We start from the raw sequence: 12,730 nt of genomic DNA, 5'->3' as shown, positions 1-12,730 counted from the left end.
TCATAAGATGTCACAGTTGAAGTTATCAACCACACCTATGCAGGCAGTAAAAAAACATAGTAGCCCAAACCCCATTGGCTGTTTCACAGATAAGATTATTATCACGTATGTGGATAACCTAATATATAACTTGAATTCTGTTGTCAATTTATGATTAGAAAAAATCTGAAAAACTCTTCCAAAGTCTGGTTCGGCATGCTTATCTCTTAAAGGAGAAAATGTGGAGTCATGCACCCTGCCATCTACACTGCCTTTTGGAAGAAGAGGTGTCTCTGTCAGTGGTCAGTGTAGGTCATGGTATCCCAGATGAGAGATCCTATTCTTCTCAATTTGAAATGTAAATGGAGCCTCCCTTATATAGAAATCCAAAAACGTAAACTTTTTGTGCCTTTTAGGCAACAGCTGTGGTACTCCTGTTTGTTTATCTCTCTTTGCCTTTTTGCTGCCAGTCACCTGTTCTCACCTTTGAGAAAATGGATTATTTGTCTTTGAGATGAACGAGGAGTGCTGCTGCCACATTGAAAGTGGAAGGAGGTGGCTAGTGGCAAAAAGAGGATCTGTGAAATGGCAGGATGATCTCTGAAATGGTAGGAGGCAAGATTCATGTATCTGGATTCCTGCTGTTTCACAGATATTCAGTGTCTCTCCAGCCTTGTGTCTTTTACACAAGTAGCAAACAAAGGAAACTATTCTAAAAGGCTATCGAAAAAGGTACTATATTCCAAAATAAAAACAATTTAAAATCAAAATACAGGCAGTCCCTGAGTTACAAACATCCAACGTACAAACAACCCATATTTAAGAACGTGGCTGAGACAAGAGGAAGAGAGAGAAATCTACCCCAGAAGGGAAATTCACTCCTGAAAGAGTTATCATGGGGAAAAGGTGTCTCAACTGAAGCTTTCTTACCAATTCTTGTTTCCACAACAAGCTAAATTTTCCAAAATTACTGTCACAGGGACAGAAAGTGAGGCGAAATCTTCTGAACAGGGGTCACAGATAGTAAAACAAGCACCACAGCTATTAGTCCTTCCCTATGCTATTCAAAGCTATATATGTATGTATAGAGGCTGGAGTTAACACTTGAAAAATGTACCTGTTTTGACTTACAAATTCAAGAACAAACCTACAGAACCTATCTTGTTGATAAATTGGGGACTGACTACACAGAATATTTTGGTCCGAAGCATTTCAGATAAAGGATACGTAACCTGAACTTTCTTTTCATGAAGGATTAGTTGAATCAGCCCCGGAGAACCCAAAAGAGTATATTCTACAATAGGATACCCTCAAGCAAAGCAGCACATATGTATAACTGAAAGGAGGATGTTCTTAAATAACGCTAAATCAGAACCTAAATCTCTGCATTTACAGTATACCTATGTTTTGTTTGCATGTGTAAAGAACTAAGATCCACAAAGGAAAACAATACATAGAGAACACAGCCATGTTCAGGGTACTGTTATAGATACCTATGCTTTAAAGCAGGTTATAAATGTAAAATGCAATATAAAATTATTCTGCAATATGAATATTCTAAATTAGAAGTATCCCATTTGTTACACACTCCTATGGGTAAAGCAGTGAATGCTAACCCAAAGGGAATGTCTTATAGCACTTCAGGGAAGTGGAAAAAACAACCTCTGAGTGTGCCTTGTCTCACATATCTGGCTAGTTATTATTGGAGATATCTCCATGGTTGTCATGGAGGCCATGAAGTCCCAAGCTGACCCTAAAGAGTCAGTCTTGACATAAATGGTGGGGCTGTTTCTTAACAACATGCTATTGCCATAGTTGTCATCTTTGTGTGAAAACACAATCATGTGAATCCACTGAAAAAGCATAATGCTTTATTTCCTATCTTCACAATATATTCTTCGTATTCTATCAGTACCAGCAGTGTACATAGCACCTAACACTTAGACAGGCAAAAAAGTCACAAGATGCTTTAATCTGAAAGAGACAATGAGGCAAATGCCAGAAGGGAAGGATAGAAAAGTGAGGGTAGGAAGGGCAGGGAGGAATGTGGGTGATGCAGTTTCAAAATGAAGGATGAAAGATAATGTCAACATTTCAAAAACTGAGCTTTGGGAAAGAAGAGAGGAAGCATCATATAAAAGTTCAGGAAAGTCATTCAGTGCATAGGGAAATTGCTTTCTTGGTCTCATCCTAGAAGGGTAATTTGTAGATACCATTTTATTTTTTAAAACTAAACCAAACATGCTGTTATTTCTAATGGACTAAACAAAGACAGGGTTTGCCTCTTTGTGTCTTAACCGCAGCTCACAACTGAAAGTAGTAATTTTGCAGGACAAGATGAATTTCAGCCCTCATTAATGTCTGCACATAAAACTACTATCAAAGCACGAACACCGATTAAAATGTTGGCTCGCTACTTGGAACTGAAGAATCCCTAACATAAATTCTTTTTATATTTATAAAAACTAAAGTCCATATGGAATAAACAAATGCAATATTACTGATGCCTTAAAGCAGTGGTTCTCAACCTGTGGGTCCCCTGGTGTTTTGGCCTACAACTCCCAGAAATCCCAGTCAATTTACCAGCTGTTAGGATTTCTGGGCATTAAAGGCCAAAACATCTGGGAACTTGCAGGTTGAGAACCACTGACTTGAAGGAAGAAAAGACATTCGGAAGACATTTCCATGTTTGGTTTGTGATGCCTTTTTTGTAACACCAAGAATGACTGATTCTATTTTTTATTTTTATTTTTGCACTGGAATCCCATTTAGACTACTCCATGGTGACTCATTTCCATTACACAGTTGGCCTTATTTCCAGCAATAAGGCCAACTGAGAAGAATGATGGGAGCTGTAGTCCATCATTCTAGGGGAATGCAGATTCCACACTATATGCCACTGAAATCAACAGGATTTAAATGATACATAGGATCACATGAATAAGACACGTTTGTGTAAGATCTGTTATAGCAAGAACCTATACACAACATTTAAAAAGTATTGGCAGTCATGGGGGTCCCAAATCTGTACTATTAATCAGCACGGCTTTGACCAACCCAATGGGCACAAAGTATGTGCAAACTTTCAAGGTCTACAGAACTATTTGACAAGCAAGGTAGTATGAGAAGCAGGATGTCTCTGAATATGGAATGACCTGGCTATTCCTTGACCTCTCCCTGGTGTTTTTCACGGCATATGCTACAGACATAGGCAGGTGATGTTTATTTTCCATGTTGTGAAAACTGACTTTTTGCAGGTCCTGCTGCTATTAAAGGTAAAAGGGTAGTTTAGGCAGCAACCCTCTTCTTACATTCAGCCCAAGCAATCTTTATACTCCCTTCTCTAGCCTTGCAGGTTTCCAGTTCTGAAGTATTGAAGAAAATGGGTTTTCGCTGTGCAGATTAACAGGAAATCCTAGAACCTGTTGGAAGCTTTGGATAGCACAGGGAAAGGTGAGCACCCCTGTGGAGTTTGTCTTGCTGTCTGCACCTCAGTTCAGATTTCACCTCACTTTCTGTCCCTATGATAATTGGATTTTGGAAAATGGGGCCCGTTGTGGAAACAAAGATTGGTAATAAAGATTAAGTAGAGACACCTTTTCCCCATGATAACTCTTCCAGGAATGAATTGACCCTTGGGAAGGATAGATTTCTCTCACTTCCTATTGTCTCAACCCCCCTCCCCTTCGTTTGTAAGTCGAATGTTTGAAACTCAGTGACAATAATAATAATAATAATAATAATAATAATAATCTTTATTTTTATATCCCGCCCCATCTCCCCGAAGGGACTCGGGGCGGCTCACAACAGGGAACAACAACAACATATTTAACATAAACTTAAAACATTCCAACAATACACAAAATAAAATAATAGACAAATACATTTAAATCCAAGCAGATAAAAACAGAGTAATTAAAAGCAACCCAGTAGGGACAGGTTTCATAAAGCGCTGTATCATGGAAATAAGTAGCAGTGGTAAAGTGCCATATGCTTTCAAAACAGAAAGAAGTATTCTAATAGCAGCTCTATTGGGCCTGTTCATTTAAACGCGCTCTGGAACAACCACGTGACTGCTTCTATTTGGAAGATCAACCTTTTTTGGTATGACTCGACCCTTAGATGTACCTTATCTCAGTCTTGCCACCATCTCAAGTACAGTTGGTGGGGACGAGAGAGAGGGCCTCCTTGGTGGTGGTTCCCTGGCTCTGGAATACCCTTCCTAAAGAAATTAGGTTAGCCCCCACTCTTCAACCCTTTCGGGTGAGTTTAAAAACATGGCTCTTCAAACCGGCCTTTGATTCTGTTGTAATCTATGGTCAGCTTGATGAACCACTGATTGTACTGCTCTGCACTTTGATTGTTACAGCAGATAACCGGCTTATTCACAGGTTCTACTGTGCTTAAGGAAATTTTATAATTTTATATTCTTACAGTTTTATTAGTGGAATTTTAGATGCACTGTTATTTATACTTATGTCAGTGTAATTGTGTATTGTTGTTTATACGCAGCACTTGGGAGTGCTTCTGTGAGCTGCCCAGGTCCCTTAGGGAAGATGGTGGAAGGGTACAAATAAGATTTATAATAATAATAGTTATTATTATCATCTCCTCAGCAATTCTTCAATTGAGCCAACAGCAAAAAAGCCAATGGGATTTCGGTCTACATAAATAGGAGTCTAGTGTCTAGATCCAGGGAAGTCATGCTCCCCCTCTATTCTGCCTTGGTCAGCCCACACCTGGAATACTGTGTCCAATTCTGGGCACTGCAGTTGAAGGGAGATGTTGACAAGCTGGAAAGCGTCCAGAGGAGGGCGAATAAAATGATCAAGGGTCTGGAGAACAAGCCCTATGAGGAGCGGCTTAAAGAACTGGGCATGTTTAGCCTGAAGAAGAGAAGGCTGAGAGGAGACATGATGAGGGCCATGTATAAATATGTGAGGGAAAGTCATAGGGAGGAGGAAGCTTGTTTTCTGCTGCCCTGGAGACTATGACGCAGAACAATGGCTTCAAAAGGAAAGGAGATTCCACCTGAACATTAGGAAGAATTTCCTAAATGTGAGAGCTATTCAGCAGTGGAACTCTCTGCCCAGAGTGTGGTGAGGGCTCCTTCTTTGGAGGCTTTTCAGCAGAGGCTGGATGGCCATCTGTCGGGGTGCTTTGAATGTGATTTTTCTGCTTCTTGGCAGGGGTTGGACTGGATGGCCCACGAGATCTCTTTCAAAACTTCTATGATTCAATGCAGTGGCCAGAAATCCAGGAAGCCTCTAACATAAACGAGTCCTTAATGTAATATTAGACCCCCCCCTTTCCTTTTTATTTCCGTGCCCCTCGGACACTGTGTCTGCTTCTAAAAATAAAAGAAATACCTTCCATCAAATGTGATCTGGTTAATCTGAGGGTCCTTCCACACATCCCTGTATCCCAGCATATCAAGGCAGAGAATGCCACAATATCTGTTTTGACCTGGGTTCCAAATCACTCAAGATAACGTGGGATTTTTCTGCCTTGATATCCTGGGATGTAGGGCTGTGTGGAAGGGCCCTGGGAGAAATGGGAGGGAGGGAGAGGCGGCAATGAAACAAGCACGCGCGTAAAAAAAAAGAGGAGAAAAAAACCCTGCCCTGGAGGATTATTATTTTTTCAAAACGGGAGGGAATAAATAGCGGCTGCTTTCCTGGTTTGGGGAGGGGGGAGGGACAAGCAAGGGTCGGGAGGGCTTGACTTCGGGGGAAGGAAGCGGAGGAGGAGGAGGAGGGGGCGAGGAAAGAGGCCGGAAAGCCAGCCAGGAAAAGCTCCGCCATATTTCTCTGCCGCCACCACGCCCGGGAAGCCGAGCGAGAGAGGCAAGGATACATCTTGGCTACAGTTCTCACTCAGAAGCCCCGCAGCCTGGCTCTCCTTGGCGGGCCCCCCTCCGCAGCCTCCCGCCCGAGGGGGAGAGGAAGCCAGCGTTTCCCTGCCTCGGAAGGCAAACCCTTAAGGCCCCCCCGAACCCCGCTGAAGCTTTGTAATCGTCTCCAAGGCGGGGGAAGGCGTTCTTCTTTGCTAGGAAGCTTGCAATAGATAGATTGCGTGGAAGCAGTCCGCCTCCTGAGGCGGGGAAAGAAAGCAAGGAGGAAGGAAGGAGGGGAGGAGGGGCAGTCTCGTCGGGGCTCCTCGGAGGCCGGGGCGAAAGAGGGCGGGGTCCGAGGGGCGCCTGGGCTCCTCCTCCTCCTCCCTGTTGTTTGGCGCAGGGCTGAGGCTGGGAAGGAGGCGGAGGCGCGCCCGGGCCAGAGTGGGCGCTGCGAGGGGGCTTCACGGGCAAGGGAGGGAAGGAAGGAGGAAGGGCTCGCGTCGTGGGTGCGCCGTGCGCGTCTCCGCGGGTGCGCCAGGGCTCGCTCTTTCTCTCTCTCTCCCCCCTTCCCTTCCCTTCCTCCCCTCCCTCCCCTTCCCTCGGGGCTCGCTGTCTCCGGGAATTGGGAGGAAGAGGAAAGGGAGGAGGGCGTCGGCGGCGGTGGTCGGTGCCTCGCCGAGCTCGGAAGCACTCTCTCCTCCGCACCAAGGGGAGGGATTCTTCTCCCTCCTGCCTTCTGTTTTTGCTCCCGTGGGTTGTGTTCCTCTCGGGGCCGGAGCCATTGGGGAAGCATGACCCTGGAGTCCATCATGGCGTGCTGCCTGAGCGAGGAAGCCAAGGAGGCGCGGCGGATCAACGACGAGATCGAAAGGCAGCTGCGCCGCGACAAGCGGGACGCCCGGCGGGAGCTCAAGCTGCTCCTCCTCGGTGAGTCGCGCCTCGAGGCCCCTCCAGGCAGAGCCCCGTAATCATCCCCGGGCAGCACCGCCACCCCCGCCCCGCTTTTGCCCCACATTCCCTCCCTGCCGCTCCGCCCCGCACCCAGGAAACAGGCGCCTCTTCTTCCCTTTTGGATAGTTCTTCGGGCAAAGACCGTTGCCTGGCTGTGTTTGTGTGTTGTGCGAGGGCATGAGCCTTGCGGGCACGGGCTCCTGGTTCGGCGCAGTGGCGAACCTTGTGGCGATGATGATTCACAGCCCAGAAGCCGCAGCTGGGAGGGAAGCAGAGCTTGAGGCTGGGCAAGAAGGTGTGTGCAAGGGGGGGGGGGGGAGAGAGAGAAGCTGCTCCAAGCCCTTCCTTCCTCTCCTGCTACTTCCCTTCCCACCTCACTCCCCTTCTTTCCTTCGTTTTCCCCCCTTCCTTCCTTCCTTCCTTCCTTCCTTCCTTCCTTCCTTCCAACTCCATTCCTTCCCTCCCCTTCTTTCCTTCCTTTTCCCCTTTCCACTCCCCCTTCCCTTCCTCCCCACCTCTCCCCCTTCATTCCTTCCTTCTTTCCTTCCTTTTCCCCTCTCCACTCCCCCTTCCCTTCCTCCTCCTTCCCACCTCTCCCCCTTCATTCCTTCCTTCTTTCCTTCCTCCCTCGCCACACTCCCTTCCCTCCTTCCTTCCTTCCTTCCTTCCATCCTCCTCCCTTCCCACCCCTCCTCCTTCTTTCCTCTTCTCCACTCCCCCTTCCCTTCCACCTCCTTTTCTTCCCACCCCCTCTTCCTTCTTTCCTTCCTGCCTTCCCCCCCCCCCCCCCTCCCCTCCCTCTTCCCTCCTTCCTTCCAACTCTTTTCCTTCCTCCCCCTTCCTTTCTTTCCCTTTTCCTGAGGGGGTCTCCTTTGCAACACAGCACTTGATGAACCAACCTGGTTGATGAGCTAACCTGGACACAGCGTATTATTCGAGCACACAGAAATGCAGGACCACTCTAGCAACCACCATGTCAGGATACACAGAGAAGCCATTGAAATCCACAAACATGTGGACAATTTCAACAGAAGGGAGGAAAACATAAAAATGAACAAAATCTGGCCACCAATTTTTTTTTAAAAAATGAACAAAACAGAGGAATTCCAGACAGTAAACAATCAGGGCTGGCTAACACCCCCCCCCCAACAAAGAATTTCCCCATGCAGGAATCAGGCAGGCTTTGAAGCTGCAAGGCTTTTCAGTGCTAATCAAGGTGGCCAATTGCAACATTCACACTTGCCTTCAACAGACAAGAATTCTTTCTCCCACCCTGGACCTTCCACAGGTATAAAACCCCCACTTGCTTAGTTTCCAACAAACCTCACAACCTCTGAGGATGCCTGCCATACATGTGGGTGAAACATTAGGAGAGAATGCTTCTGGAGCATGGTCTACAGCCAGGAAAATTCACAGTAACCCAGTCCCATCCTGTCGTTCCCAATGCGTGCTTGACCCCCTTTACCTTCCTTCCCCTTGTGTCAGTTACCCCTCTTTTTTTCTGTTTGAAAGCAAACAGATGTAGGTAGCAGAGGCGAATGGCTGCTTCAGAGTGTAGTGGGTGGCTCTTTATGTGTGTGAGAGAGAGAGACAGAGTGGCTAGTTGCCAAAAATTGAGAGAAAAGGAAGCAGGTCGGTGAGAGAGAGAGAGAGGGCTGGTAAGTGAAGGAGAGGAGGAAGAGAGCCATTCCGACATGCGTGTTTGGGGCAGGCGAAGAAGGAGGGAAATGCCCCCCTCCCCCTCATTTCCACAGACATGCATTTCCCAAGGCTGACCTAAACTGAAGAGAGGAGGTGGAGTTGACCCCAGGGATGAATGGTGACAGGAGTGAAGGTCTGCCTTGTTCATACCTCAAGGAGGCTGCCTCCTCCTAGAAAGAAAGCCCCCCCAACACATGGCAACACCCCCAAACCAGTTGCAGATCATTTCAGTCTCACTGGACACCCAGAAGAAGGGATTTACAGGTGTCAGTCCTTGAACAAGGAAATTACAAAGGGAAAGAGCTGGCTTGAACAGTAATCACACATTTCCAACCCCCTTGCAGAGGTGTGGCTAAAGACATAGATTCATGGCAGGCTACATGTATTAATACAAGAGCCATTGCTACTGCACATTTAACAAAAGGAATTCGCTTGGACATTGGATAAGACATTGGAAGCCAAGGAAGCTGACATTTGGCCAGCAGATTTATTGCTTTCACACATCAACACTAACTGCTATAAAGATCTGAAAAATCTGTATCAATTTACAGTCCTTTGAAAAATTGGGGTAAAGAACATTATTTGCATCCATCCTATTCTGTTCTATTCCAACAACTGTCTAGATATGTTTTATATCCAAGACACCATGCTGCATCCAAAGAAGTAGGCTTATATCCACAAAAGCTCATGCTAAAATTAAAAACCAGTAATGATTTCAGGGCCCTTCCACACAGCCATATAACCCAGAATATCAAGGCACAAAATTCTACAATATCTGCTTTGAATTGGGTTATCTGGGTCTACACTGCCATATATTCCCATTCAAAGCAAAAACTATGAGGTTTTATTCAGCTGTGTGGAAGAGGCCAAAGATGCTGCATTCTTTCTTTCTTTCTCCTCCCTCCCTTCCTCCTTTTTAGCCTCCAGACAAAGGTTCCATTTAAAATAGTCTATGTCGATCCATGTCTAAATATGCCCAAGAAAGGCTGTCTTTTTGCTGTTTTCTACAAGATAAGAAATATTCTCTCTAGTTAAAGACAAACACTTAACCTGGGATGTCTGGAATAGGCATATCCATTTTGCTGTATGGTCTGTGTGAAAACAGAGGCTGTTTTCTGCAGTAGGGCTATTGTATTTCAGGGCGCCTCTTCAGATAAGGATAACTGTCATTTTGCCTTTGTTGTCCTTAAAAAAATATAATTTTGTCATGACTAATTCTGTTTCAACAAGACAGCAGTTTGCATGGTATGTGTGGTACACAACTGAAGTCGAGGGATATAATGTGACTAAGAGTAGCGGCCCGAAAAAAAAATGTCTGCAGCAGTATTTGTTGGGAAGGCGTGGCGTTATAAAACTGGCTTTCATGTGTGAAAGGCGTGAATGGTTCCTTGATTTATTGAAGCCTTTCTCTGCTTTGTACAATCCAGGGCACAGTTTGTTTTAAGCTAAACTAAAATGGACTCACAATTAACTACAGACTTTCATTCCAGTGGCTGTATAGAAATGGTTGCTTGTCTGTTGTTTTTTTTTCTTATGTAATTTCTGGTTTATGGTAGAGCTGTGGATAAGAGATCATCGTCTTACGGAGAAAATGATCTTTGCTTTTTGGACAATGTGCATTTGGATTATTCAGTGTGGGGGGGCAGGTTAAATAATAAACCTCTGTGCTTGTTTAATTGTTGTAAAGGCATTAAAGTAGAATATTAATACATTGTACCACATTTGTCATGGAAATCAAATACAGCAGCAACCCTGTATGACAGTTTACCGTTTGCTGCATTTGTTCTCCATTTCCCATTTTATTAAGACTGCAGACATATCCAGAATGAGGAGTGATCTGAAATGAGAGAAGTATGGATTTAAAAACTTGGGTTTCAAATATGTGGTTTACTTTAAACAGAAACACATACATTACAAGTGTGACAATACAAGATCTTTTTTGTTTTGTTATAGACAGGTAAAGAAAATACACATGATTGGCTATATAAATGTTTGGGTGTGGGGTGTATTTGGTATTCTACATCAGGAATTATTGCCTGATAGTTCAAACACTATCCTGTTCTGTGTTTGTAATAGTGTTCCTTGATAGTGAATATAGTTTGCTATATTTTTTTTAAAAGTAAGAGACTTGCAATGGAATTAGATCCCAAATTTTCAGTCAAGATTCCAGCATTCTACTTTCCTTCTCATGTCTTAACGGGTACACACTTCACTGTCCACCAAACATCCCTGCTGGATGCCTGATATTCCTTTCAATGTGTGTCTTCTGGGCTCTAAACAATCTTTTCTGAAGTGTTTAGCCACAAGGCTTAGTAGATTAAGACCATTGTCAGCAAACTGGTAGTTAAACAAATATAGCTGAAATCTGTTTATCTACAATTTGTTTATCTGCAATCTGCAATTAGTAGGAAATAAATGTGGTATTGTGAAATCGAAACTTAAAACAACCTCACTGCAATCCTCTTTGTATATTCTATGGATTTCTTCGTGCATTTGATACTAGCTTAGATAAGATATTGATAGAACCAAATTTGCTGCTCTGAAAGCAGAAAGACTTACATCTAAATTAATAGTTTTATAATTGGAAGATGCATCCTGAACATGTTTACATGGAAGTGGATTCTATAGAAATAAGATCTTCCGCTCCAAATAAATACTCTGAATGTATTGTCCAGCGGATACCATTTATTTACTGTATTTCGTCATCAACCTGTGGGTGGTAGTTTTCTTTTATAGTATTGTAAGAAGTGTATTACAAATTTCATTTTGTTTATTGGATGGATCCCAACAACTTGTTATGCTTTATAAGAGGCAGCTTTCCATGGAACACGGAAAGATAATTTGAAATGAAGGACTTCTCTGGAAAATCTTTGGATAATTAAGTAGTTGTAGCTGTAATATGGTAGGTCTGTATAACCCAAAGGCACAAAATCCAGTCTGATCTTGAAAATTAAGTTGAATCTGTTTGAAGGCACGTGTGTGTGTGTGCGCGCGCGCAAACACACACACACCGCAATATATGTAAATTTTTAAAAAAATTAAATCATGGGGGAAATAACCACTTTCTCAATGGAAACAATAAATTAGAAAAGGCAATCATCACTCCCTTAGTTTAAGAATATAAAATGGGTACTACATAATTTGATTTGGTCATAAAATTGTTTTATATAAGATTACACAATTTTTAATTGACTTTAAAATATTTTGATATAATAAAACCTATGGCTGCTGAAAACTGAAAAACATCATTTTGACCATTTTAAATGGGTAGGCAAAAGATTAAATTTGAAGTCAGAAGAAACCTTAATATTATAGTAAAACAAACTAAGGTATTCTGATCATCATCTCCTCCTCAGTATCAAGAAGACTTAGAAAGCATCCATTTTCAGAAAAACAGCCAAGGGGAAAACAGGGGAAAGAATCTAAAGTAAAATCAAATATGAATTTTGCTATACAAGATTTTGTCTTGTTGGTTTCAATTTCTGAGCTAACGTGATCAGTTTTTGCTGCTGCTGTTGTGGTCTTCATTGATTTTTGAAAATGTTTGCCCTGGTTGAAGCCAAACACAGACCCGTTTATTTCGTATACCACAGAAGATGGAGGAGCCTGGCAGGGAAACCTCTTTTTCTCCCTCCCACAGGTGTTTGTTTGCCTTTCTATGTGCTATTTTGACCAATTTGTTCAGAGTAAGCTCCATTACATTCACACCCTTGTTTTCAAGTAAATGTTTATGGAATTGCTGTATTTATGTCAAGGAATCATTGCCCTTTGTTGACTAGGCAGGGAATACCTACAAGAGTTGGTCAAATTTGTTTGAAGGGGATCTTTTGTCAGACTGGCTTGCCCTGTGGATAAACATGTTTTGGACCTTATTATTTTCACGTTGAAGTCCAATGTAGTCACGTTTGAAGTTTAGTTCTCACCTTTCAAATCTTAGGTGAATGGCACAAAGTTGGAAGATGTGTTTTTAAAAAGGGCAACTAGAATAATTAATGACCTGCAGGACCATCTCTAGCCAACAAGGAAAGTAAATTGGTTTTGGAAAAAGAGAACTAATGGTCAAGGCTTTGGAAAATGTATGCATGCTGTGGAGAAAGGAGAGCTTTCTCCCCATTATTTATAATACCAGAACTTTGAATCAACCAGTGACATTGATTGGCAGATTGAAGATGGACAAAATAAATCATGTCTTCATGGTACAAATAATTAACTGACTGAATTCAGTGCCGCAAGGAATAGTTATGATCATTAGGGTAGGTAGGT

General features: G+C 43.3%; 1 protein-coding gene across 2 annotated transcripts in view; it reads left to right on the top strand.

Moving 5' to 3' along the window:
• The first annotated feature begins 5,783 nt into the window (after positions 1–5,783).
• Positions 5,784–12,730, top strand: part of LOC100565556 (guanine nucleotide-binding protein G(q) subunit alpha) — a 125,706-nt gene continuing 118,759 nt past the window's right edge. Inside the window, exon 1 of one of the 2 annotated variants that reach the window (XM_003216474.4) lies at positions 5,784–6,742. In XM_003216474.4, coding sequence (XP_003216522.1) covers positions 6,607–6,742 — 136 coding nt within the window. In that variant the 5' untranslated portion in view covers positions 5,784–6,606. Of the gene's footprint in view, positions 6,743–6,926; positions 7,062–12,730 lie in introns of those variants that run through there. The other variant, XM_008103274.3, reaches the window with a different exon arrangement.

The sequence above is a fragment of the Anolis carolinensis genome, chromosome 2, assembly GCF_035594765.1.
Source record: "Anolis carolinensis isolate JA03-04 chromosome 2, rAnoCar3.1.pri, whole genome shotgun sequence".
Classification (NCBI taxonomy): Eukaryota; Metazoa; Chordata; class Lepidosauria; order Squamata; family Dactyloidae; genus Anolis; species Anolis carolinensis.
The sequence above is the reverse complement of the archived record's forward strand: the minus strand, read 5'-3'. Positions and strand labels throughout refer to the sequence as shown.